Source organism: Vidua macroura, chromosome 2 (assembly GCF_024509145.1).
Source record: "Vidua macroura isolate BioBank_ID:100142 chromosome 2, ASM2450914v1, whole genome shotgun sequence".
NCBI lineage: Eukaryota > Metazoa > Chordata > Aves > Passeriformes > Viduidae > Vidua > Vidua macroura.
Genome location: NC_071572.1, coordinates 70,692,267 through 70,720,240, shown reverse-complemented (window position 1 = coordinate 70,720,240; position 27,974 = coordinate 70,692,267). Strand labels below are relative to the sequence as shown.

The window sequence follows — 27,974 nt, the reverse complement described above, 5'->3', positions numbered from 1 at the left end:
CACACAATCCTGTTGCTTCACACAGATATATGTATGGGCATAGATATACGGTATATACACATGGATTTTTTTTAATATATATATATATATATATATATAAAATAACACCTTGTTTATAAAGCGACATTTAATTGCCACTGGTTCCCTTCCCACCCCACAAAAACAATAGTATACAAAATATAAAATATTTTAAATATTTATAAACGTCGCAAGAAAAAAATAGAACTGTACGAAAATATTTTTTTTTTCTGAGGTTCCCTCCCTGCCCTGTGGGATGAGGAAGAGAAGGGGTACACGTCTGGCCAGCCTAGTGTGCCTTGAGTCCATAGTTGTTAAGTGGGTAGGAGTATGCCCTGCCTAATACTATCCGGTCCCGGAGGAGCTTAAATAAGACATAATAGTTGCAGAAAAGGATGAGGGCCATGGAGAGGGTGTGGTTCCACTTCTCTGAGCGCAGCAGGGAGTAGAGCTGGTAGCAGACCACACTGCCTTCAATGAGAATCAGCAGGTTGAGCAGCCGTAAGGGACGGTGAAAGAGGAACTGCAGGGAAAGAGTTAAAAACAAGAGATTTCTGTCATTTGTTGCTGGGTTGAAGTGATGAGGAATATGGACATAAAGCTGTCAGGGACCACTGCTGGGCAGAAGCAATGCTTGTACTCCAGCCACCATTAGCTGCTGCTTAGGGAAAACAGTAAGAAAAAAGGCATGTAGAAGTGGCATTTTGCTTGAGAAGGGGAAGCGGGTGAAATAAACCTATGGGCCTGCTGACACGCTTTCCCATTTCCCTGAAAGGGAAATTCCTATTCCTCTCCGGGGAATACCACTGCCTGATGGGAGAGCTGTGTCACCTCAGCCGTGGTTCCCATCTTGCCCAGAGGTCACTGGAAGACAGAATGGGAAAGCCCCACTGCTGCCAACATGTATTTTGCTCAGCAGCACCAGCCTGTCATGGAACACTGAATGCTCTCCTGCACAGTCTGCTCTGCTGCAGCTGGGTTTGAGCCTCTCCTCCCTCCCACAGTCATAAGGCACCAAGCAAGAGAAGAGATACTTGCATAAAAGCGGGCGTGGGACACATCTGAAGGCACTGCTACGTTGTAAGGCCCAACTGCTTTATACAGGCACCGGCTCCGTCGCACCAGAACTCCCTGTGGCCATATTGTGTTTTCTGACCAGCTGTGGGGAAACAATGCCAGAATGTTACCATCTGTGCTCCCAACCCCCTGAATGAGGGTTCACGGGAATGGACTGCATCTTGAAAAATACCAAGGCCTCTGCCATAAAGACATGTCCTAGCCCCCACTGGAAGAGCACAGAGGGTTGATCACAAGCCCATTCAATGGACTCTAAGTAATATGAACAAATGGCTCCCAGTGCAAGAACCTTGTCCACTGCAGTGGAGGGGGCCACCCCCTGCCTCTGCTGAAGATACTCTCCAGTGGCCAAGAAGAATCTCAGCATTTCTTTCTGTGAAGGAACCAGCAGTGACTGGAGGAGCTCAGACAGCTCTCTAGAGCAGCCATTTCTGTTTTGGGTGAACAAGGAGTTCACTTAAGAGTTGCAGGGGAATGCAACACACTCAAGAGTTGCAGGGGAGTGGAGACACATCCTCCGTAGATAAACACCGCTGGTATTTGCTCATCCACGAGAACATCTCAGCCCCTTGCTACGCATGCCAAGCCCTGCCCACCCCCACACTCACATGTGCTGTGGAGCATTGCTGTAGGAGCCATGTTCTAGTTTCTGCCACTTGCCGAGGTGGGCAGCAGACCTGTGGAGCAGGTCACAGTACTTGGGAGGCAGCAGCTGCGTGGTGAGCATGACAAAGGCATTGATCCACACCATGATGAGGTGCTCGCAGGACCAGCGCATGTCATAGTACTGGGTGCTCTGCGAAGAGACCAGACAAGAACTTGGCACCACTGTCACAAAGCAGAAGGAGGAATGACAAGGGACATACTGCATGTGCATCCAGCAGACCCACACCACATGTTATAGGCATGCGCTTTTGGACCGGTGATTTCGGAGGGTTACAGCTTAGGAGGCACTCAAGGCTCCCTTCTCCTTGAGCTGCAGGAGAAAGGGCAGGGGATGATGCTGCAGCTGGTGCATTTCCTCCTCCAGCAGCAGGTAACAAGGCAGTTTGCTTGCCACAGAACTGCCCCAGGAACACCAATTGCACCAAGACTACTACATGGATTGTGGAGCCCTGCCCATTTCTCTGCACGAACTGGAACTTATTCAAGTTGGAGAAATGACAGATGAAAAAATATAACCCCCACACTGACTAGAGGTTCTTGGATTTAGTTTGCCAAGCATCCTAGTTGGCTCTAACAGGCTCTAACAGGCTGACCACCAAAGCCTCTGATCCAAGCACTCAAAAGCCACGATGTTGGATCTGAGATGGGTAACAAGAGGTTCTCTTTTCTAGGAAGAACACAGCTATCCATCTGCCTAGGACAGGGGGTGGGAGAAGGGGAGTTAGTAAGTGGGGTGATGGGACTAGAGGTGCATCACATTTATGGCAATACCTATCTGCCAACCAGGAGCAGTACTAGTGCACTCCGGATGCAGCCATGCTCCGCTATCCGGGCTGCCAAAGGGGAGACAGAGAAAAGGGGAATTAACCAGGAATCTGGCCTGGCAGTTCACACAACATTCAGAAGGAGACAGTGGGCAGGGGCACAGAGAGAGCCAGATAACAGCTACCTTCACAAAGCACAGCGGCAGGAATGCCACGTAGTAGGCACTGAAGAGAGAGTTGAAGAGAACTTCCTTGATCCTGCGGTTGAAGTCTGCTTTTAGGCACTCCACCTCATTGCGGATGAGATCTGGGGAAAGGGGGCAGCTGTGGGTGGGGATAGACGTAGGATTATTGAACTGTTCTCTCAGGGATTCCCACAGAAGCGAGAAGAAGTCTTTGACCAGGCTGCTGACAGCTGAAGCCCCATCATCCGCCACCTGGTCCTGTACCAAGTAACCACAGTCTGCAGGTAGAGGCTGTGCTCTGCTGTCCTGGTGGAAGCAGCACAGAGGGACATAGACACCAAACCTGTCATGAAGGAAAGAAAAAATGACTGTAATAATAGCCATCCCAACAGGGAGCAGGGGGCACCTCCCCAGCAGATACAGGCCCTGACAAGAGTGATAGCATATAAGAACCCCCACTCCAGAAGCTAACAGCCAACTCTTCTCCCCAGTAAAAGGCCAGAGGCTGCAGCTTCAACACCTGTGCAGAGAACTTTTTTAAAATCCCATTTGTAGAACCAACAATCCCAAAGGCTCAGTTTTCAAGTGGCAGTAAAGGCCCCTCACACTAACAGCAGCTGAGGCAATTCACTTCATCAGTTTGGTGCCACCTCCTCACACCATCCCCACGCCACTCCTGCTTCATTTTTAATCCTAAATTGAGGAGACATTACAGCCAACAGTCTGCTTCCCACGGTGGCTCATGGCACCCCCAAGCAGCTGTGTCCTCCCTGCCCAGAAAGTTCAAAGTGGTGTCACTCACGGGTAGCCCAGGAAGAGAAGGTTGAGAACAGAATGGCTGCGGAAGAGGTTGACCAGAGTCCAGCACAGCACCCATCCACAGAGGGTGAGCAGCACCAGGCGCACCATGTAGCGCATCAGTGACGTTGCGCCCACCTGAGAGGCCTGCAAATGGAGAGGAAACACTCAGCAGTCCTGAAACAACCAGTGCTAGAAGATGAGCACAAGGGATGCCTGTGGAGGAGCAGCAGGGAGAGGGGTGCCCGGAGGTACTAGAAGAGGGATAGCTGCCCTCTTCCTCTCAGAAGCAGGAAACTGATTATCTTACAAACATAAATGCCTTTAATGATTGACAGGATCCAAAATATTCAAATAATCACAACTTGTGGGGCATGACTAAAATAGGACCTCTGAAGAAAAAATTCAGAGCTGCAAAGTAGAAAAATATTTTTGCTCAAGTCCCTTATTGCTCTGATCATAGTCCAGTATGACCTGAAACTCATTTCCTCTTTTTCTTTTCTTTAGAAGGATCTGGTCTCAGCACTGTGAAAAGTCACAGTTCGCAGCTGAGGGAAGAGAAGATGTGCACCTTGTCAATCCCAAACCCAGATTTCCATAATTTAGCTCTATTGGATGTGCAGGCTGCAGTGTAGTGAGGAGGAAAGAAAGAAAGCCTGATCCAATCTCCAGAGGAGAGAAGAAAACGGAACTATGAAAAGATTCTTAAGGGTTAGAGCCAATACATAGGATGCTCAAGAACCTATGTGGAAGATTTCAATGCAGAGATTTCAGTCTATGGCAAGTCTTACAGAGTATGTGACCATAAATGAAAATGGAAGGAATTAGTTGAAAATAGACCTTCAGAGTTCCCACCTTCTCCACTTATCTATTCAACAGGACATAACTGTTCCTTTATTTAATTTACTTATTTTTAAACACTGCTTAGTTGCTTAGCCTAGAGTTGTATTAACCACTTCAGTGGACAAAACTTCTATTTTCCTGAAAATGACCTTTCACAGAGACCTAATTTGGCCTGGTTCTGCTCCCACAGACACAGAGAAGGTCTCAAAATCTGTGGTAACATGACCAGAGTCTGAGTTACTGAGTAACCAGGACTGGAAAAGCAGTTCTACCAGTATTCCTGTTTCACTTCAGTGTAGTCAGACATCCTCCTCCTGACCCTTCCTCCTCTAAGCTCCTGTTCCTTCTTGTCTTGGCCAACCCCCCTGTTTGCCTTTTTGCTACCTGACTTGCAATTCTCTCGGCCACTTCTCCAGCATAAGATAGTGGGGTACAGTATTGTACTGCAGAGAGAAATAAGCAAGTGGGACCATTTAATCTCCTCCTAGATGCAGAGCCAACAGAGCTACCCAATACTACAGGACATGACTAGTCTCAAAGAGAAAACTCCAAGGCAGAAGGGCATCCCCAAAATCTTAGTCCTTCACACCCACACTCTTCTGAGGGAAGAAACCTTCCAACCTGCAGAATTTTTTTAGGCCATGGATGACCATGTTCTACAGCAAGTTCTACAGGCAGGAGAGGGAACAGTGGGAATGTTACCTCAGAGATAATGGCCCACACCAGCCTCCGTGCCAGCATCACTGTGATGAACGCTGCCAGGTGGTAGTCAATGAGGTGAAAATTCTGAAGGAGGAAAGAAAAAAGGTTTTCACCAGGAAAAGGGACTCTGAAACCACCCAGATGGGGTGGCACTAAAAAGCTGGCTGCTGGAGAGTACATTAGGACCTCACATAAGCTTTCTTCAAATCTCTCTATTAGGGATGAAGGAAAAGCAATAAACATTAGCAACACAGGAACATCTCCAGAAGCAAGATCTCATCCACAGGGAGATTCCTTCCCATGGAGAGGTTTCCACAGAAAACAAAACAAACCCACCATTCAGGCAGATATTTTGGGGGTCAAAGGGACATCTAGAACCAGAATCCTACCGTGAATAACAGGTTGCAGGTTGTCCACCAAAAAGCTCCTGAACAACCAGACAAAGGGCAGCCAAACCAGAGTCCAGAGTGAGCACAGCAGCTCACTTTCCCTCTTGGTCTCAAAAATGGTCTGTAGCAACCAGTGCTTCCTGATGAAACCAAGCTGATCTGAGAAACCTAATCTTCATTGCCCATGAAGTTCTCTAGCTGCATCAAGTTAGACACAGCTCTTACAGCTTTTCAGTGAAGCCATCCAACATATTCCAACCAGAAGAGTTAGTGGACTCTGAATACTGCTGGTTTTGGTACTTCAAGGACCAATTTTGGGTAAAAAAGAATGCTTGCGTTGTGATGGGAATAACCAAACGATCATTAAATCCTGCCGGGTAGGGAGCCCCAAACAGAATGCTTTTACTTCTAAGCCAGCATGGCAGAGCTGAGCAGGAGGCTGGTGACTGGAACACCAGCACCACCTGTCGGTACAGGTAACTGAGGGACCACCTCGTGCTTCCAAGCAGCCTTTAGGACACGGTTCCAGCTGCACAGGCTGGCTTTGCTCACTGAGGCTCACTGGCTTACAGGCAGCTTATTGGGACAGCAAGAACACTGAAACCGAGGAGGCTGAGAGCTTTACATAAGCTGAGGATCTGACCCCCTCACCAACTGTGCTGCTGACCTGCTGTGGGATCCTAAGAAAAATCTGCACATCTTCCTTCTCTCAGGCTCTGTTGTTTCAACTGGCAAGGGGCACTCACAGCATGAGACAGCTCCCAGAGTCTCAACTCTGTGTCAAACCCTTGGGGCTAGCTAGACCATGCAAACATGTGCAAGAAATTTCCCCTGAAGGAGTCCTGCTGACTCCTCTCTCCTGCCATGTCTTTTCTCCCCTGTAAAATGGGGGATGACATGGCCCTGACTGATGGGGGTGCATGTGAACTCTCACTGACTCCCTTAATGTCAAATGCTTGGTGATTCCTGGACTGAAGAAGCATGAAAAGAAGCTGTGTAATGAAAAAGCCCAAGTGATGGCACTTGCTGGGGAACTCACCAGTGAGGTGCAGGAAGCAGGGTGATTGTATGGGTACCACCAGACAGTCTTGTAGATATTGATATACTGAATGAAGAGGGCTACCAGAAGGTAGATGAAGAACAGGAATTCAAAGAGAAGGCTCCCATCCAATGGCAGTTCAGGGATCCGGCAGTGACGCACAGGCTCTGGAGTAATCAGTGCTGTGATCGGAGGTGCCGACAGGCTGATGGCACTACCGTTCCTGAAGTAGATTGACATCACTTACTTGGTAAACATTCTACATAATCTCTGATATTTTCCAGAATAGAGTGCTTGAGGTTGTGATTTTGAGACTGGGCATTACTAGGGGAGAGGTGACAGCAGTCTTGCATTCCTGTTTCTGACATGAGGCTGGTGGTGAGCTCCATCATCTTAGCTCAGACAAAACTTTTATCCAGAATTTTTCTGGATGACAGCTTGATCTGTCAGAAGTGCTGTGACATGCCCAGCAATATTTCAGGAAACTTGCAGATTGAGGAGCAGAAATACAGAGCAAAAATCATTAAGGACTCTGTGCTACACCCAACATTTAATACTGGCTCTTTCCACCCATCACCAGGACATAACAGTAGCACCCAGCCTCCTTCTCCAGCACGGCAAAGTGCCCATTGTCTTTCTGTTCATAGTTCCTCTTTTAAAAAGAGGAGTAACTAAAAATGGAATGGAGTAGTTCAGCCACTTCCTAGAGGCTAACCTCTCAAGTCTTCTCACACTTCCTTCTTTTCTAGCTTTCAGAGGAGGCTAGGACAACTAAAAGCTCTGGCATACTGAACTGGTGGAGGAACTATGCTATGTCTGACTGAAACCAGATAAGCCACGCTCTCCCAGGACCCTGGGGTCCTGACTCCACAGTCTCAACAGTTATTTCCTTCTCAAGAAGCTCAAACTGTGCTATCTGTCCCTCTGCCCCTGACAGAAGTCTGTAAAGGCCAAAGCTAAGTGGCTTGGATTGCTCTACTCTGTCAGAATGAACCTATACCAGGGCCCCAGCATGCAGCAAATAGCTTCTCTAGTCTGCCAACTTTTTATGGAAAGAAGTAATGCTCGGCCTTTCAGTTTTTATACCAAATGTGGTAATCTCAATGTCACAGCATCTATGTGTTCCTGCTTCAGCCCCCAACTTCCCCAGAAAATGCAGGTCATCTTTACCAACTATGAGAATTAGTTTCATCTGCAACCAGCAGGTCTAAAACAATATGGGCACCCTCCTGCCCTGCCTTTCTATAATGTAGGAGGAGGAGTCACAGCTGTACTCTGACATGTCACACTAATTCCCCAGGGCAGTGAAGGCAAGTGAGCAAGACAAGGACTCATCATTTGCTAGGACTCATTGCTCTGGAAACTGCTTCAGGAAAGACAAGTGGAGCATTGTGTGATTTCCACCGCTGGCTCTTGTGACCACATTGAGTGGTGAAGGGGGGCTGAGACCACTGCCACAATCCCCTCCATGGGGCTGGTTTTAATGTTTTCATGTTTTAATGCATGAAGTCAAAAGAGGGGCTCCAGAGGGAAGCAAGTACCACAGCAGAGCTGAGAAGAGAAGCTGGAAGAGGTTTGTCACGCAGGACTTGTTCCCTCTTGGATGAGCCATCTCATAATGCCACAGTGGAGGGCTCAAGGTTCCCCTCTCCCAGTCCCTCACTTTCACCACAAAGCTATGCTCCCACACAGGGTTCAGGGTGGATCAGGGCTCCTTGCTTTCAGCGCTGTCCTAGCCACAAATGTTTCAACAACCTTCCCTTTGTCCTCACCTGTTTCTCAAACCAGTACCGTTTCCACAGCTCCCACCAACCAGAGTCTGGAGAGAAGGCAAAGCTGAACGGCTTAGCTGCTGCCGGCTGGGTCCCCTCCTTCCACCGGGCATGACCAGGAACCAGTCCACTTCCAGTGCCTCCAGCAGGCTGTGCCCTGACACCCAGACAACGATTCAAAAGCCTTCCCAAATCTGCAAAGGAGGCAGAAACATCACTTAAGCTTTAAACTGCTGGTCACACTCACCCAGTTCACGCTCCAGTCAAGCAAAATCATGCAGAAGGAAGTCATGCATTCAAAGCCCTGTGGGACAGCCATCACCACTCTAAACCACTGTGCCACTTCAATGGCAGCAGGTCAGTGTCTGCTTGCACACCCAGAATGAACACCACTGACACTGTGTCTCTAAAAAGGGGTTGCTCACATTAGCCATCAATGACTGACAGCACTTATTGCTGGCTGGAAAGCACCACTGAGCATCTCCAGAGCTGGAAACAACACAAACATGTGCTTTATTTCAAAGGCAAACCTGGGAAGAGCCCTCTCCATGTTGTGGTTGAGCTACTAGAGCTTCACAGCTCTTTTTAGGCACCCTGCACATTACTTGCCAGGCTCTGATGCTGGTAGGTAATTCAGACACCCTCTGGCAGAACTATGAATAGACAAACTGGTGTCTTTGAAGGAAACTGCATTGTTCAGCTCCCTTCTGTGCTAAGAATGCCCAAATGACACCAAGGTAATAAATCCATTTAAAAGTGGGTTTAATTAGCAAAAAATGCAGCAAAACACGCATGTATGCATCTACTTCAAATGCACATATGGGCAATCTCATAACTCAGCCCTGAAAAGAAAAATAATTCAGAAGCAAATTTGTACATATTTATGTACCTATTTGTTTTTAATGACACACTTGAATCTATCGAATCCTTAAAATAAACTAGTAAGATAGAGGCTGGGCAACTCAGAATATCAGAAACAATAGTGTAATTTCTGGCACAGATTTTATCACTTCCCATACAATTTTTCTTCTATTTCACTGGTCTCCCACGTGACACTGCAAGGATTTTGGCAGTCAGGAAAGTTTCCAATGGAAACACAGCAGACATAAGGGAGTGAAGGATTGAACTGGAGTGCACGTGTGCTGTACAGGAACGAGACACCGAGTGAGCATCTCACTACAAGGACTTCGGTGTGTCTGTGTGCCTGGAGTCTGAATCAGCGGCCCTTTTGGAAAAATATCACAGTCAGAACCAACCCAGGGGCCAAAAAAGCACACCCACCTTCTGTGGGAAGGGAAACACTAGATGTAGCTTTGAAATGTACAGATGGAACCTATGGTCTATTTATAATTCAGTCATCACCTCCTTTAAAATCCTGAGAAATCACAGCTGGCAGAAATGCCAGAAGTTTTCTCAGTGAGTCACAGGACTGTCACCATGAACATAGTGTGCAGGAGTAATTCTCTAAAAAAGTCCCTCAAATAATTGCCCTTTGTATTAAAATTTCCCATCCTTCATCTCTACTCCGATAAACAATTGTCATGATTGAAACCAGGATACCAATCCTCAAACTTTCAACAAAAATCAAGATGTTTCAAAGGATGAATGCTTTCTGCATACCCACACGAAAGTCAGCTGGAATAATCAAACCAAACCCAAAAAAACCACACCGAAAAACAGAGATCCAGGAGAGAGAGGAAAAAAATAAAAAGGAGATATGAAAATGCACGAAAGGCAAGCAAACATTGGAGAATTTTGAGTTTGAGGTAAATAGTGTGTTTTGGCAGACTTTAATACTCTCGTATCTCCAACAGCAACACCACAGAGACTGAAGCCTTCCTTACCTTTCTTGTCAAGGGAGCCTTTTCAGACAATTTTCCTTAGGATGTTCTAGAGTTTTATTTGGAAATATTTATATTTCAGGAATTAAATATAAACAAGAACATTCTCCTGCATGTGTAAGATGAGCAGGGGCAGCAACAAACAATGCAGAATTCACTTAAGGCATTCAGACACTTTTGATAAACAACTAAAGTGAAGGAAAAAAAATAGGAAAAACCCCCAAAAAGAACAAACTTGAAAGCAGTTTTAAGCCAAATTTAGCTACAACAGTGCCTGTGGTAGCTGAAACAATTGGTCTGATTTGACCTACAGGATATTTATGATAATGGATGCAATATGTTGGTGGTCTAATTAGTGCTATTAACAGTGGAAGGTATTTTATACCACATTCAATAATTCATGTAAATAATTTAACAGGTCTCATTAGTATCACCCCATTAGTATGCCTCACATGCTCACCAATACAGACACTTGGACATGAAGTAATCACAATTCCAGCCCCTGGCTTTACAAACCAGTAAAATGCAGGTTTCTACCAGTAAAAACAACTGCCCATGGAAAGAAGCCATCCTTAATGTCAGTGCACATATTTTAAATGCATTTGAATAAGCCTTTTCACGGTGATTCATGAACATATAGACTGGGCAGTTCCTCAAGCCAAGCTTTAAATAACTTTACTGGAGTTAGATCAAATTAGGTAGGCATTTGTTGGAGAAAAATCTGCCTAAGAACCATTCCTTTTTTTGTTTGCTTTTATTTTGTAAAACTAGCCATGCAAAACTGAAGCTCCACAGATAAAGCTAAACAAAGCAGTGAGATTACAGATCAGATTGTCTCTAAGTCTGCTTTTCTTGGCCTTGAACCAATCAACAGCTCTCCTTTTTGAGGAGAAAGGTATGGGGGAAAGTGTTTTTATAGCTTTCAATTAATAAACAAAGGTATGATTCTACTTTGAAAACGAGAAAAAAGGTGTCCATAAACCCCTTACTCCAACAGATAATATTCCAAGTCATATTAAGTATTAACGAAGAGTCCACCCTGCTCCATTCTCTGTTTGCATTCCCCACCCCATCAGTGATCTTATTTTATAGAGTCATGCAGAAAAAGTGAGTAATGAAAGATACAAGCTTTTCCTGACAAGACTCTTCAGTCCATTAATGTGATTCCACACTGTTCTTTCCAGTTCACCTACAATTTCCCTCAAAAAATAAGTGACATGCTTGTAGTCCCTTCATCCTCAAATCCTCAGAACCAATATTACCTAGCCTCCAAGATCTCTCTGAGGCAGATGTGGGCATCATCAAAAACACACAGGAAGAATCTGGAGAGCAGCTACACAAGAGCAGTGATCCTGCCCATGCACAGGGAATAGATGAGGGTATGGACAGCTCTTGGGTCCTAGGGCAGACCATGCTTCAAGACAGAGACAAAACTTTAATTTGTGACACAGTTACAAGAAAATCCAGAAACAGAAGGCATCAGATGCTCTGATTTCCAGTTCCCGCTTTTAGGACCACAGAAAGCACTTGGTAATTTTTTTTTTCTGTGCCACAATACCCTTCCTGCCCATCAGCTCCACAGCTATCCTGATGAGGCACGATCGTGGCAGGATCAAGGCAGGCAAGAACCACAGCTGTGTGCAATACTTTACTGCTACAAAGCTAGGCAGACTAATTACTCACCAATTCAGAGGTGAAACAGTGTGCAGCCCTGTCCTGCTCACCAAGGCCCATCACTCAGGATCATGTTTCTGCAGCAGCAGCTGCCCAAACAGCTCTTTCAAGAGGCAAATCAGCAGAGAGTCAGTGACTCATCAGAATGGAAAGTGTGCCTGTTCCCCATCTCTTTGCTGGAAATGCTACAAAGCTCAGTCAGTTATTTTGATGGTGTTAACATTTTTTAATTGAAGAAAACTCCGAGCCCCTGCAGTCCTGTTGGGAACCTTGCTGCACGGAGACATGAGAACTCTCAGAGGCTGGAAAACATTCAAGTGGCTCTCCTTGGCTCCACAAGTCCTACCACCAGTTACAAGAGCAGAAAGGGAAACGTGGCCATCTTCACTTGGTGCAACGTGGCACAAGAAGACTACAGGTCTCTCACTGCAACTCACCATCTCAATTAAAGCGACCTTCTTCCTGCTAAAGAAGCATATGACAGCTGGGGGTGAAGCAACACGTGGCCTCTGTAGTGAGGGATTCTCTCTGCCTCCTCCACAGCAACACAGTCACTCCTTTCCATTCAGGATGTCCGTGCTTTATGGAAACACACCTGCCACGGGTGCAGCACTCCCTGGCAGGGAAGCGCAGACAGCCACCCCCGCGACACGGCTGCAGAGCACTGGCACAAAGCACAATTAGTTTCTGAAACTGAAAATGCTCTCTTGGTTGCTAATGTCATCAGCTCAACTCACTGCAGCTGGTCAGCCTAACCCTAAACTTGCAGTTGTCCAGCAATCCTAATATCTTTGCAAATTATCACACAAGTTTTCCTTTGAACTTTGAGAGTCCTAGTTACTATCGGTTATTTTTACTTCCTTTTAGTGTGAATCTCTTATTTATTTATTTAAATTAAAATAAAAACCAACCAAAGCAAAACCAAAATCCCATTTTGACAGCTGGAAAAAGAGACACAAAGCTAGTAATTGACTCACCCAATATAACACCAAAAAGAAACAAAATTACCAGAGAGCCAAGGAACAGCGATGGTCGCACCCCAGCCTTGGTCACAAGGCCACCTTGTCAGCACCCTCACATCTGCCACACCGGAAGCCACAAAGACACCCAACTTCTGTGAAAGCCCCAACTGGTCTGGGAATAAAATAAGCATTTGGTTGTTGCAAGGGAGGAAACAACCGACTGGTTATCAGATGGAAAGCTAAATATTTGGCTTGCACAGAGCTGCCCCAGTGCTAAGTCAACACAACCTTTCAACTCCGGCTGGATCCAAAGGCACACACCCGCCACCTGGCCCAGAGCTGGGAGGCAAAACCGGTTAGGAGGGAGGTCTCCAAGTCAGCACATTTTCCAAGCCCTCATGCCATACAGAGCGATGGATTAATATGGGGATTTGGCACAGAGACAGACAGAAACCCCCCTGAAGTGCAGCCCAAACACCATCCAACAGGAGAGCTGGGTGGGGAATCATCACTGTCAGGTGGTGCACCAGTAAGACTAATTTTTGCTCAGTGACTAATAACCTCCTCTGTAAAAACCAACCCATCAAGACCATGTCAGTGTAGGCTTTTCTGATACAGCATAACTCTGGCTGAAGAGGCTCCATCTATCAGTCCTCTACACAGATGCCAAAACCAAAGGGTCGAAGTAGCAAGATTATGGCAAGCATTAACAAACAGCATATATACTGTATAACTTATTTCTAGTGTTTTCACCAAGGAAGACTAGAGCTAAGCAGAAAGCTAAGTGGGAAAAATAGAAATTTTAGCTTAAGACAAGGGGAAGGCAGCACCTGCCATTTGTAGCTGCCACAGTACTTCAAATACCCACATACAAAAATGGGAATCGGAAAGCAAAGTTTTTCAGGAAAAGCCTCTCAAAGTTAAAGTGCAGTAAGCTCAGTCAGCGCATTTGGCAGGCATGTTAAGGTATAGGACATAGATTTAAGTTCTTAATACTCCAGATAAACAAAATCATCCAAGATACTGAAAAAGCCATTTTTAAAAACAGAGAAATCCTATAAATTCCCTAAAAATCCCCTCAAAGACCTTGCTTTAGGGGGTGCAAGGAAGTCTCCAGAGGTATGCAGGCAACAGTGTCCTCTTCAGAATATAGGTGAGTTCAGGTTTTTGTGAATTGGAGGAAAGTTGAGACACACACTAAGTGCTCTAAACAAACCTCTGGCAAGTACAAGAACAAAGCCACAATTCCTGGTGTAATAAAACAGTATTACCTTATATTACCATATCATTACCTTGTGCAACTAACTGCTGCAGCAGGTCAAAACAAACAGCTTAGGAAAATTTCAATGAATGACTGTAATAATTTTATGAATGAAGACAAGAGAATTTATATTCCAAAAGGAAGTAAAAAAAAAAAAACCAAAATAAAGCCACAATGCAAGACCCTCAAGGCTCAGCAGCTCCAAGTGGCCAATAACACTCCTCACCAAGCCAACAAGTATTACACAGCTAGCAGCAAGACATTAACATTTTCTTTGGCTTCTTCTGATGTATACAGCAACACTCACAGTCAAATACTGGATCTGGGAATAAAGAAAACATTGGCTTCTTGTGTGAGAACAACACAGAATTGCAAAGCTAAGCTTTTCCAGCAGCAGAGGGAAATGCAGGCCTGACCAGTTGGGTCACAGTCTATTTCGGTCCTAGAGTTCCCATGCTTCTGAATTGTCTGGGGAAAGGGACATCAAGCCCAGCCTCATCCAGAGTGAGAGGCCCAAACTAAAGAGCTGGAGAGAATTACTGAGCCAGACAGTTCTCTGAGTATGTAACAACACAGAAGTTTTAACTCCAACTCCACATTACTGATAGAAACTGAAGCTCTGTTTAGAAGGGGACACTGTCTGGGAAGTGAAACACAAGGGCAGTGTTTCAGCAGACACAACACAGGCAAAGCTATCAAAGCTGGCCGGCAACGCAATTTATCAACACACACTCACTCCTAAGTACATCTTGCACCAGAGCTCTTCAGTAAACATTACGCACAGCCACAGCTCTGCTAAAACACAGCTACAGATCACTCTCGATCTTACCATGCCAAGTGCAGTAACTGGGAAAGTCAGGGAATTTTAGGTATGGCCACTGAATTTTTTTTCCCAAGATACCAAGGCAAATGCACAACAAAACAGATCACTACTGATGGGGGAAAAAGAAGGAAAAAAAAATAGAAGATGCTCATGCTTTAAGAGCCCATCTTAAAATTCTCCATCAAGCAGGCCACCAAAATAGGCATTCTCCCCCCAGCCTTGAACACAAACCTGCAGTCTAATGGCCTGAGCACAGGCCAGGATATCTCTTGCTTTTTAATCTTTCCTCTTCAACTGACTTCCAGGAAACTTGTTTTACCAACACAGACCTCAGTTTCCTTATCCAAAACAGGATAAACTGTTCAGCAAGTACTTCTCCTCCCAAGGGTCTCTGTATGTAGTAGTGGATATTTTTTACAGTATTATTTTAGCACTTTAGAAAAGCTTTTTTTAAAACAAACAGAAGCAGCTTTCCTGCTGGTTTTGTTCCTCTGCCAATCCCTATGTTTAATTTAACGGAGATCAGCCATGATGACAAATCATGGGGAGTCACTAGGATTTTTCTATTTTGTCCTCAAACAGCTAAAAATAAGGCAGGCATCTGCCATCTGTAGCAATGGGCTTGAACGCATGAAGAAGAACACAAGTTAAAAACCACTTCCTTGAGCCTTACACCAAGTCATCACACTGGGATTCACAGCAGAAAGTATCAGTGAGACAATGTTTTGCACATCCCTGACACTGCAGAAAAGCAACAATATTGCAGGGAATTTAAAACAAATTGGAATTTCTATAAATCATAAATGTGCATTAAAATATAAACCACATATGAGAATGCATCAATTCTCCTCTATTTGCCTCTTAAACAACAAGTTCAGGTGATATAAATACTCCCCACAAAACAGTAAGTCTTCAATTTAACCTCCATGACTTTGGTAGGCAGGACTCAGAGCTTTGTATGACTGTTTACAAAGCAACTAACCCAGCAGATTGAGAAAATGCAATAGGATACATTAATCCCTGGCATAATTAATTATACTGAGACTAATCCAGCTGCCTGAATCTGCATCCATGCTCCCTTATATGTATTTCTGGGCTGCAGATGTCTACTGATAATTTTGTTTTAAACCAACAATTCTAAACCCCCCCAAGGGATGCCACTGCACCCTGTCTTCCCGAACAGCTCTCCTGACCAGGCTGCATAATACCCACTTCTCACCAGAAGTCTCATTTTCACTTGCAATACCCAAAAAAGCCAAGAAAAGGTTGGAAATAACTCAGCAATGACAACAGATCCCAAAGAATGGCATGAAATCTTCCAGGATAGCTTGTGAAACTAATGAGCTATTTTCCCAAGTCACACAGCTACTACAGATTTACCTCTGATTTTAAAAATCCACCTGCTAATAGCTATGCCACTTGCCTAACTGTGGTAGGGTTAGAAACAAATGGACTAAAGTCCCAATTTTAACTGCCACAAGGAAACTTCTTCATGATTCTACAGCATTTCATGATTCTGTGGCACAGGAAAAACACTAAGGAGCAGGATGGTCTCAAAATTGGTACTATCTTGTTGCTTTCCACCACATCCATCTTTAGCAACTGTAACTCTACTGAGGAGTACTGAGTGGCCCAACTGGTTTCTGAAGTGAATGCTCATGGAAACTGGAAGCCACCTTAACACATTTCTAGCACATTTGCTCTTGGCTGTATTCTCAAACATCCAGATTTGGTGCCTAAAGAAAGAAAGAAGGTGTTAAGTTTTATGACAACCAGGTTTGAGTCAATCAGCATTACATATCCTTTCAGAGAAAGATTTGTGTTCAGTGCTACTCAGTTTCAAAACCAGAAAGGTGTGGGGCTTCCCCTTCAAACACTACATACAGAAGTTAATTTTTTAATCGAAAATTTCAGAACAAAGAGGAATGTCTGAACATTGCATAGACAAAAAAAATCATTAGGCCTGTCTGCTTTTGAGTACTACATAACAGTACACCTATATTGGCAATGTTACATCAGCACAAATGTTGCTAATACAGGCAGGCCAGCAAGATAATAATTGCTTTATTTCCTTAGCTACCACTGAATCTACTGTGGTAAATGCCATTAGTGTCTCTGAAAAACAAGCAATTCAGCAAGGTGCTAATCTGTATAATGCAAAAAGTCTTTATAAGAATTTATCATCTTACAAGCAGAATAGAAACATGCACTGCAAAGTAGGAAGCAAAATGTTTTATCCCTATTTTACAATCAGAAAGACTAAATATAAAAGCAAGAAATAAACCCCCTGCATTTTCAAAATTATTTATGATTTTGAATGCTCTGGTTGAGGCAGCATAGACACCTCTATTAGTAGGAATGTGGACACCCAGAGCTTCTGAAAGTCAGGTCTCAAATGCTGGCAAGTCTGCAAGGAGCAAGCCAGGAGGCACGCAGGTGTTCTATGGTCTTGAGATCAGGAGTACATGCTGACCATATGTCACTGTGTCACTGATATCACCTGAGCTTCTCTGTTGTTCCAAATAAATCAAAACTGGAAAACATTACCACTCACTGTGCTGATTTGTACAGTAAAACCCGAGGCAAAGAAGCTCAAGAACAGAAACAAGGAGTAGCTGCATCTATACCTGAAGAACTTCCAGTCAGATAGGGGACAACAAGGAGCAGGTGAAGTTTCAACCCAAACCCCAGAGGGGTCAGCATTGCCTGGCTACACATCAGTGAGCCCAGATTTTACCAGCAGAGTATCATCCAAGCACCTTGGCTGAAGGAGTCTGCACTCCATGAGCTGCAGCTGTAAGGAGAAATGAATGTCAGAAACAGTCCAACAGCAGGACTGCCAGGAGGTGAGCCATGGAGCAGACTGTGGGTTAAAAAAGGGCTGATGTTCTCTGCCTTCAGCATCCTGTGAAACTGGAGCTGAGCCATTCCAATTCCAGCCCTGTACTACTGTATCCCTCTCCCAGAAAATCTGTTATGATTACAGTGAGGTAACAGACAGAAGGGATGGTTACAGAAGGGATGCCTTGTGTCCAAAAATTTTGTAACTCACCCGTTTGTAACACAGACCTCTCATTTCTCCACTTACAGTCATAACAGACAACAGGGACATGAGGGGCCCCTTACTCACAATGGAAAGCATGCATGAGAGCAATCAGAGATTGCAAACAAAGCTGCCTCTGTTTCTGCTGTACGTTCACATGTTAAAATGATGCTGGAGTAGCGAAGCAGTTGCCTCACGTAATAAGGAAAATCATGTGCCCAACTGCTACCCTATATAAGGGAGAATGATTGATACACTGTTTTCACTGCGGTACAAAAAAGAATAGCGACAGAAATGTGCACCCACGTCCATTCTGGAAACGGTACCTTATGGTGGGTTGGATTTGCCTCAGCTGTTCATCTTCCACAGGACAATGCCCTTGCAGGACTGGTTACGTAGGCATAGCGCTTTAAAAGCCCAAAGCGCACATTCCCGCGACCCCAGCCCAACTTTCGCGCGTTTAATCCTCAACTCTCCTACCACAGAGCACCCGGCTCCCAGCAACGAGCGCGGACCTCCTGCTTTAACCCAAACACAGCAGGAAATGTCTCAAAGGAGAAGCCCGGGACCAAATGCCGTAACTTACAAGCAGGACGCAACAAACCAGGCAGAAGCCTCCCCACCACTCACTCCCACACAGACACACACCAGGTTTCGGAGGGGGGCCCCGGCGGTCGCACCCTGCCGCCCGCCTGGGTCGCCGTGGCTTTCCCGGCGCGGTGCTGCCCGCGGGAGCGGCGGTGCCGGTACTCACACATCCAAGCGCGGGCGGCGGCGCGGCTCGGACATCAGCCGGCAGCGGGGTCCCCTCCGGCGGCAGCGGCCCGGCGGCGAGCCCCGGCCCCGGCAATCCCCGGACCGCCCGGGGCGAACGAGGCTGCGGCGACGGCCGTGGGAGCCCCGCGGAGCGTCCCTCCTCCCGCCGGGCAGACCCACTTCGCCGCTGCCCCGCGGCGGGGCAGGAGCAGGGGAAGGGATAGGAGGAGAAGAGGAGACGAGCAGGCGGGTCCGGCCCCGGCGCGGCCCTGCAGAGCGCCGGCTACCCGGGAGACGTGGCAGTGAGGGCTGATGCTCTCATCACACGGCGACAGCGGCGGCGGCCCCGGCCGGCCCAGAGAGGGCAGGAGGCGCGGGGCGGGGCAGCGGCCGCACCGCGCCGCCATCTTGGTGGTGGCAGCCAGGGCTCCGGCGGTGCCGCCGGGCCGGCCTCGCTGCCGGCGCTCCTCAGAGAGGTGCTCCGTCTCCTTGTTTGCTCCAGAATCACAGGTTAAAATAGATACAGAAAGATCCACACCGAATCACATAACCAATCAGGTTGGAAAAGACCTCTGAGATCGTGGAGACCAACCTATGACTGATCACCACATTAACAACCGGACCATGGCACTGAGAGCCACGTCCAGTCTTTTCCTTAAACACCTCCAGGGTCCCTGACTCCACCACCTCCTTGGACAGCCCATTCCAATGTCTAATCATCCTTTTAGTCGAAGAAATTCCTCCTAAAGTCCAATCCAAACCTCCTCTGGCACAGCTTAAGACTGTGTTCTCTTATCCCGTCGCTTGTTGTCTGGAAGAAGAGACCAAGAGAGTGATATAAGGTCCCCCCAAGCTTTCTCTTCTCCAGGCTAAACCACAGCTCCCTCAGCTGCTCCTCAGAGAACTCATGCTCCAGACTGTTCACCAGCTCCATTGCCCTTCTCTGGACTCGCTCCAGCATCTCAAAGCCTTTCTTGTAGTGAGGGGCCCAGAATTCGATACAGGACTTGAGATGTAGCCATGTTTTGCATCATGAGATGCCATTTAAAACAAAATTATAAAATCATAATTAACCGCTTCATTACAGCCAGCACATCTATTTATCCCTATAATAGTTCATTGCACTGCTGAATTTTTCCTGGAGGCTGGTGTGCAATAAGGTGTGTGATATCTACTCAATACTATGGTTTTGGCCCAGTTGTCTACAAGGTTGTTTTGGAAGAGTCCCATTGTGTAACACAGTTGCTTATGACCTACCAGGTCCCCACAAGACTTGCATTTCAAGGCCCAGGATAGTTTTCTGGGTGGTGGTATGGGGCCCAGAATATGTTTCCAGCCCTCCAGTAAGCCCATGGAGGATTTGTGGGAGTGTGATATATTCACTCTGCCAGGCCTCCTTGTATTTATATTTCAGCCACTGTCCTTCATAGTAGAGAGTCTTTAAACACTTGACTTGCTTAATTGCAGCATGCTGCAATTAACCTGTGTGACAGTGTCTATGGTCAAATATACCCCTCAATCCTATCCCGTCTATATTGCATATCTTTCTTGATGGCCTGAGGTGCCATGGGCCCACTGAGCTATAAATAATTCACCTTTATGTTGCCAATTCAGTGCCAGCTGAGCCACCTATTGGTTGTTTTGATGTTCTGCAGTGGCCCAACTTATGAGCACATGAGCATTTATGTGATGCTTGTTCCCATCCAGGTTCTCCACCCAGGCAGCAATATCCTGCCACAGTGCAGCAGCCCAGGTGGATTTACCTCTGTATTGCTAGTTACTCTGCTTCCATCACTGCAACCCCCTCCACAGAGCATTTGCCATCATCCCTGAGTCAGTAGAGAGGTAAAGTATTGGCCATTTTCCCCATTCAACAATGTCTAAAGCCAGTTGGATGGCTTTCACCTCTGCAAAGTGACTGGACTCACCTTCTCCTTCAGCAGTTTCTGCAACTTGTTGTAGGGGACCCCATATAGCTGCCTTCCACCTCCAGTGATTTCCTACAACACATCAGGACCCATCAATAAACAGGGCATATTGCTTCTCACTTCCTGATAATTTGTCATACAGTGCAGCCTCTTCGACACATGTCACCTCCTCCTCTGACCATATTCTGAAATCTTTACCTTCTGGCCAGTTTATGATCACTTTCAAGATTCCTGGGTGCCCGAGTTTTCCTGTTCAAGCTCGTTGTGTGATCAGTGGTATCCCATTTATTCCATGTAGCATCAGTTGTCTGAAGTGCAGAGGAGACCCTGCCTTTGAACATCCAGTCCAGCAGAGCTAACTGGGGTGCCAGGAGCAGCTCTGCTTCAGTACCAATCACTTCCGAAGCAGCTCAAACACCTTCATAAGGTGCAATTATCTCTTTTTTCAGCTGGAATGTAGCAAGCCTTAGATCCTCTGTATCCCTGGCTCCAAAAGCCATGGGGTTGACTTCAAGTATGGTACCTTCTGCCAGAGGTTCCATGTTGGGTCAGTCTCCCTGGCTGCAGCAGAGAGCACATTTCTAACATCTTGCCCTGCCCAGACTTGCCCAAGGGCTATTGCATGAACTGTCTCCTGTGTAATTTGTTCAAAGACTTGTTGTTGCTCCAGGTCCCATTTGGTACCACTCTTCTGCTGGGTCACTTGATAGAGAGGACTGTAATTTGGAATGTGCATTCTCCAAAAACCCATAACACCTAAGAAATCTTGTGTTTCTTTCTTGCTAGATGCTGGACATGTGGCCGTTGTTTTGCTGATCACACCTACTGGGATCTAATGATGTCCATCTTGTCTGGGTGACATAAAACATCTTCCTTGAAGGGATAATTTTCCTTCATGCTTGACAGAAGTCATCTCTAAAGGCTGAGGACTTGTATCCCTTTTCCAATAGGCTTGTCAATGCCCCTTTCCCTAGAGAGTGACCCCAAATGCTTGGCTTCCCTACCTTCTAATTCCAGGCTTGTAGTCCCATTATCCCAGCATTTTAGCAGCCAAGTGATAATGTGTTCACCTGGACAATAGATGAAATCTTTCCCCATAATGCATAACTCAGTGAATAGGGATCCAAGTGGTAGTTACCATTTGTTCTGCTTCTTCCTCCTTTTTTTGGGATGGCCCTGCTTTGTCCCCCTTTACTCAATGAGCGGACTTTCGTGTTCATTTCTTCTTGTCTGTAGAGTGACTGACACTGGCATGGGTTGAGTCTCTGGTTCAGCTGCAGTCCCTGTCACCGGGGTTGGAGTAGCTGCAGTGCCTAATGCTTTGCCATCAGATCCAGACCATCTCATCCCCTTGAGGTACTGAAGAGTGTTGAACAGGGATCAGTAGGCATGGGCCAGGCCCCAGCACACCTCTGTGACTTGTGCCTGTCTGGAATTGACAGAGTTACAGCATACTTTTCCCAAATATTTTTCTGTACTTGTTCATGGAGGAGGTTCCAAGACACTGGAGGCGCCCACTATCCTAGCTACTTGCCACATACTATCCTACACATCCTGCTACTTTTAACTATCCAAACTCAGGGAATTCTCTTGGTCTTATTCTTAAATAGTTGTTTAACCATAAACAAGACCTGGAACACATTCAACATTCCTGGAAATAGGCCCATGCTAGTTTCAACATCCTAAGAACATTCACAATTTTCAAAATCCTCAAATACTACTGTAATTAGCCTGGCAGGAAAGAGGAAAGTGTGGAAGGATATCTCCTCCATAGGCTGTCTCTTGGAGGAGGAAAGAAAAAAGGTGTGATTATTGGTAGTTCCCAACAGATGGCTCTCGAAGAACAGAGGTAAGCAATGCTGAGTACACACACCATATTAGTCTTGCAACCAGTAATTCTATCATATCACAAGCCAGCATTGCAAAGTACAACAAAATGATAACCTTAGCCCAAACCTCAAAGGCGATAAAGCCAAGAGAGGGAACATGTGCTGCAAGTAAAGTGTTGCATAATACAGCCCTGAGAACAAGTGCAATGACTCTGAGAGCAAATAAACCAATGTTGTGACCAGTGATTGTTAAACCAATGCAGCGAATGCTTATAACAAATTTGTTTTAACGTGCTCTGGTCAGATCTGTCCTTACCTCAATGTTCAGTGCTTCACATTGGGTGCCAAAAAGGATATTGACACAGTGTAACACCAGCTGGCAACAAAGTACCACCCAGACTCACTGCCCCACCCACCCCACAGAGGGATGGGGAGGAGAACCTGAAAAAGGTCAAATCTGTGGGTTGGGATAAGAACGACTTAATAATTGACATAAAGATATTAATGCAACTACTAATAACTGTAATGAAAACAGAGATAATGGAAAGAGAGAGAAATAAAAGTCAATATAAGAAAAGTCAACAAGCCAACAGTCATGCACAATACAGTTGCTCACCATCCACTGACTGCTGCCCAATCTATCCCCTAGAAGCCAGCAGTGACTCCTGGCCAGCTTCTTGCAGTTTGTATAATGAGCATGACATTCTATGGTATGGAATACCCCGCTGGCCTGCCTGGGGCAGCTGTCCTGGCCATGCTCCCTCCCAGTTTCTTGTGCATCTGCTCCCTGGCAGAGCAAGGGAAGCTGAAAAAATCTTTACTTAGGGTAAGCAGTAGTTAGCAACAATGACAACATCATTGTATAATCAACATTATTCTCATACTGAATTCAAAACACAGCACCCTACCAGCTACTAGGAAGAAAATTGACTCTATCCCAGCCAAAACCAGGACAGCTGTTCTGTTTTACTTTTAAAACAAATGTCTGGAAGGGGCTCTCATAAAGCCTTTTTGGCTTATCAGTGTGATTTGGCTTGTTTCTGACAGACAATTCTCCCTCTTCATTCCCTGCCAGCAGATAAGGGTCTGTGCCTCATGCATTCACTTTCCTTCCTTCTGCCTCAGCAGCATCCTCACATAATTTCCATATCTACAAAGTAGATCACAGTTGCTGCTCAGTGAACAGACTGATTGTGTCTGCCTCACTGCCCTCACACCTCAGCTTTGCTGATCCTTCCCCTTTAGCCACAGAAATGACCAGTGACAGCCCAGATGTACCAGCAGACTGTGTCTGTAGTTCTCTGTGTGAACCTCTGTAATCCACACCTTGTGCTAGGAAATCTGCCAAAGCATTCCATTGCTCCAGATCAGCTACAAAAAAAAAAGACCCAAACAAAACAGTGAAATATTTAAGAAGGCATATTGTTCTTATCCTCAGTCCAGGTGTCTCTGAGGCCTGAGATGCCTGCTCCAAGAGAAACCTGATCTTTGTGTGAAATATGCCCAGGAGATCTTAGCTGATCGAACTGTGCAAGAAACCACAGTATGGTAGGAGACAGATCTGTGCTAATTCAACAGAGGTGAAATTCCTTCTCAGTCACAAATCTGAACAGCAGTTCAAGTCCAGATACATGCAGATGAACCTTACAGCTGCTGTGCATTTTGACTAGAAGAAGTAACTTTGTGCTATTTATAAAAGTGAGGCTAATGACTTGAGTACAGCTTTGGTTGGATGCTTTAAAATTTTACACACCCTCCTCCCTAGCATATTATGTGCTAATTGTTATGCCTGCAAAATTCAATAAAATGGTTATGGAGGCTTAGATGTCTCATCTTTTCCTTTCTCATTTTCACAAGGCAATGTTAATGTGGCCAGAGCTATCACAGTGTGACAATTTATATCCATCTACCCTTGATATAATATTTCAGAATTAACTTGCATTTGTCTGCCAGGGTCCTTGTGCGCAATCCATGGTATGTTATATTTTTGTCACTGAATTCATCAGAGAGCTGTGTGAATGTTTGTGTCCTTGCTTTCCTCATATTTGCAAAGAAACTGTAGTCCAGACTGAGCCAAGGAAACTAGTACTGAGGAACAAGGATCAGGTCAGGCAGAATGGGAAAGGTGAGACCCTCTTTGCTAGGTTTTGTGAAATCCCCCTTAGTTATCAGTCTTCTAACTTATCCTTGCTTGGGACTTTATCATAAATCATTGGTTTACGTGTGTGAGAAGACCATCAAAGTACACAGGCCCAGGCTCAAAAAGACCATTCTTTGATTAAATGTGTAACTGCTGCAGGCTCTTAGATAAAACACTCCTACTGAGTCATGCAACACCAGTTTGCCCCAGCAAACACTAACAGTATAAAACCTTCTATGCTGTAAGCATATTTGATTTTCCTATCTGTTCCTTCCAATTCTCATTTCCTTTCTGTTATTTAGGTTAATGCCCTTTTCACCTACTTCTCGCTTCTGCTATGCTTCCTGTCTGTTTTCTGCTGTCCCTGAGAAAACATAGACCCCTTTTGCTGCTCATTCTCTCTCCTGTTTCAAATCCTTTTCCCGTCTTACTGGCTCCTCAATTTTTCTTTTTATCAAAAATTTCCTCTATCCTTTCACTCCAGGGTATTGTTCCACAAACTCTGGGACATAAACAGGTGATCCTGAACAGGAACAATAGTTTAAATTTACCCTGGGAGCACCCAATGTGGACTTTGTGTCCAAGAAAACAGGTCTTCTAAGCATCTTCTAAAAGTATGTGTTATAAACAAATTTATTTCAAGTCACTGATGTCTTTGTGAGTAGGAAACTAACCTGCAGGGCTTCCAAATCTACTGCAGCTCAACAAATAGCAGCTTTAACATAATCAGATCCAAATGACCCATGATCCAGTTCTGTTTGCTCAGAAATTCTGCCATTTGTATGGCACAGCATTGAGATAAACTAGTAGCATTAACAACTTGCTGAGAGGGATTTGATTTCTTAGAGAAACCTTTTATGTTGTGCTAGGCAAGTTGATGAGGTATCAGGTTTGCTGTTAATATCATTGCTGCTTCCGGACTGGAAAAAAATTTCTTTTCATCACCTCAATGTAATAATGTTGCTCAGCATGCCATGTACTGTGTGACCTTCTCCAAACTGGCAATGTAGCATTCCACTGAAATACCTACTGCTAAATTTACAGATAATTATTCATTGGATGGCATTATATCCACAACTAATGATCTTTGCTCCTTTTCAAACATTTAAAAACTATCATTTTACCCATTGAAAACCTTGAATCACTGGGACATTTGGGGAAAACCCTTCTTGTACTACATTTGCAAGTGGTGTAGATCTCAACAATGATTGATGTTCTGGGTAGGTTATGTTCAGTCCTTGTCATTCTACAAGTGAGATTAAAATCAGCAGCTAAAGAGCACACCTAGGACAATGTGAATATTTGAGGTAGGGGAACATGTAAGCTTTGCTTAATAAAAGAATAAAGATAGATCACTGAAGGAGACCTGAGACTCAGGGCCTTTCTCAAGACTGTTCCCATGAGATCCACAAGGTTTTATTTTTTGGAACAAGCATAACATTTAGTCCAGAGAAAAGAAACCTGGTTAAACAAATGTTAAATTTGCAAGATAAGAATGTTTGTGGATGAAAACACACAGACTTTTATAGAAATGCAGCGTTCTGTGGGTCATAAACAGAGTTAATTGCTGTTCTCAGAATGTTTCCCACATTCCCTGTGATCACTGGCATAGGCCAAGTTTCCCATACATCCTTTAGACCCCTGCAGCACAGTATTCCTGATGACTGCATAATCTTTCAGATCCTCTGCATAATGCAGTTCGTTTCTAGCATCTTCACACATACCTTTGGCCATTTCACCTCTCCCTTCCCTATTCCTATGAGACCACCACCACAGTAATTTCAGGTCTCATTATTTGCTTCCTTCTCTTTGTTGGTCTGTAGGACGAGGTATTTGCTGCCTGCACTGGGATTTAAGATACGTGCTAGTTAAATTTGTGGTGTGAGGGTGGACTGACAAAGTGATAATGCCAATGCACTCTTGATGGGTCAAATAATGACTAACACTGTGGGTCACTCTCTTAGTAGAGTGTCTTCTGTATCTACAGTTCTGACACAGCACTAACAGAAACATACTATATTTGAGACTGATGCACTCTGGCAGATTTGTTTACAATCAGGAAGTAGCATCTGGACCTGACAATTACATAACATCACTGAACTTGACTAAAACTATCAATAGGTGTGACTGATGCCACTAGGAAAGGGGCCAGTTATACAGCTATTACTGCACAACTACTCACATCCCTTTTAATTTTGGATTATCAACATTCTTTACTATTTACAAACAGAAGGAATGTAATACTATCCTTCATTCCCCCTCAGATCTAATTTTTGACAATTTTATTGTTTTGCCTTTATTTGATTTCCTATGCTTTTAAGCAGAAACTTTCTACTCTCTGGTTCTTTCAACAGAAGTCATTTTTCTCCACAAAAGAAAATGAATTTTCCCCTATTCTTGAAGGACTTTTGTATTGCTTCACAGCAGATGCCCCGTGGGTGCAGCTGTATGAGGTGTGGGTGGTGTATTCCAGCTCCTGGCAGGCACATATGCAGGCTTGCTCTAGAGCAGGGCAGCACCATCTGCTCCCATTTTGCTTTCCTCGCTATGGTCAGTGAAACTGCTTTGTTCTTTGATCACATAATTTAAAATGATTGGCCTTTTTGGCAGGTAGGGGCGGTTAGGTTGAAAAAGTTTGCATGATTAAACAAGTGATGCTAAGTTACAGCAATATGAACTTTGGTTAATCCATACGGTGATCTAATGTGTACTACAGGTAAAAACACCTTTGATTTTGAGGCTTTTTTCAAAGATTAACTCCCTAGTAACGGCACCTTCAGCCATCTGCATGTGGGCACCAAACTTGAAGGGGTTTTCTGCACTCTCAGAGTTCGACACCAAAAGCCCTGTTGTGATTTCGCTTAAGGGAGGGGAAAAACATTCCCGTTCCTGAGCAACTAGGTTTTCGAAGTAGGCATTTGAAGTTCTTATCACTAAGAACTCCTGCGGAGCCCCACTTAATTTTTCACTGTAAAGAAGTGCTAAATATCACAGAGCCGCAGAATCACAGAATGGTTCGGATCGGAAAGGACCTTAAAGATTCGCTGGCTCCACCCCCTGCCACGGGCAGGGACATCTTCCAATAGATACGTCTGGAGAGGAAGTGAGACTCAGCTGCTGAGGAGCACCAGCCATGCAAGTGCTGTGATGCCCAAACTCTCGGAGCTCCCCCGCAGCTCCAAAAAAACCAAAACCCAGGCGGTTCAGCATTCCCGTAAATAGCAAGAGCTGGCACAGTTCTGTCACCGCCACTAACACCCCGGGCGTGCCGAGCCGCTGGCACCGTCCGAGCCGCGCTGACAGAGCCGCGCCTGCCGCGTTTGCTCGGGAAGCGCAAAGCAAACAATCGGCTGCGGCCCGCCGGCCCGCTATTCCCGGGATGGCCCGGGAGCGGCAGCGGCCGCGGCGGGAGGGGCGCTGAGGGGAGCGCGGGGAGGGGCGGCGCGGCGCCAGGGCGCCTGCGC

General features: G+C 45.4%; 2 protein-coding genes and 1 long non-coding RNA gene across 3 annotated transcripts in view; 1 reads left to right on the top strand and 2 right to left on the bottom strand.

Annotated features, from left to right (window-relative positions):
* The window catches only part of CHD1L (chromodomain helicase DNA binding protein 1 like), a 54,921-nt gene extending 39,403 nt beyond the window's left edge, over positions 1–15,518 (bottom strand). The window contains exon 1 of the mRNA XM_053969667.1: positions 15,513–15,518. The gene's annotated coding sequence lies outside the window, so the exon portion shown is untranslated. The remainder of the gene's footprint in view (positions 1–15,512) is intronic.
* On the bottom strand, positions 56–18,921 carry TMEM39A (transmembrane protein 39A). The gene is made up of 9 exons (XM_053969673.1): positions 18,612–18,921; positions 8,254–8,447; positions 6,482–6,704; positions 5,054–5,137; positions 3,513–3,655; positions 2,711–3,053; positions 1,704–1,891; positions 1,057–1,177; positions 56–541 (listed from the first exon to the last, which is right to left on the bottom strand). Exons 2-9 carry the CDS (start codon positions 8,364–8,366, stop codon positions 308–310), a joined length of 1,449 nt encoding a protein of 482 aa, XP_053825648.1. The 5' UTR covers positions 8,367–8,447; positions 18,612–18,921; the 3' UTR covers positions 56–307.
* Positions 2,048–4,345, top strand: LOC128803087 (uncharacterized). Its single transcript, XR_008435635.1, has 2 exons — positions 2,048–2,131; positions 4,016–4,345. It is a non-coding gene; the product is annotated as an uncharacterized LOC128803087 (long non-coding RNA).
* Positions 18,922–27,974: the final 9,053 nt, after the last annotated feature.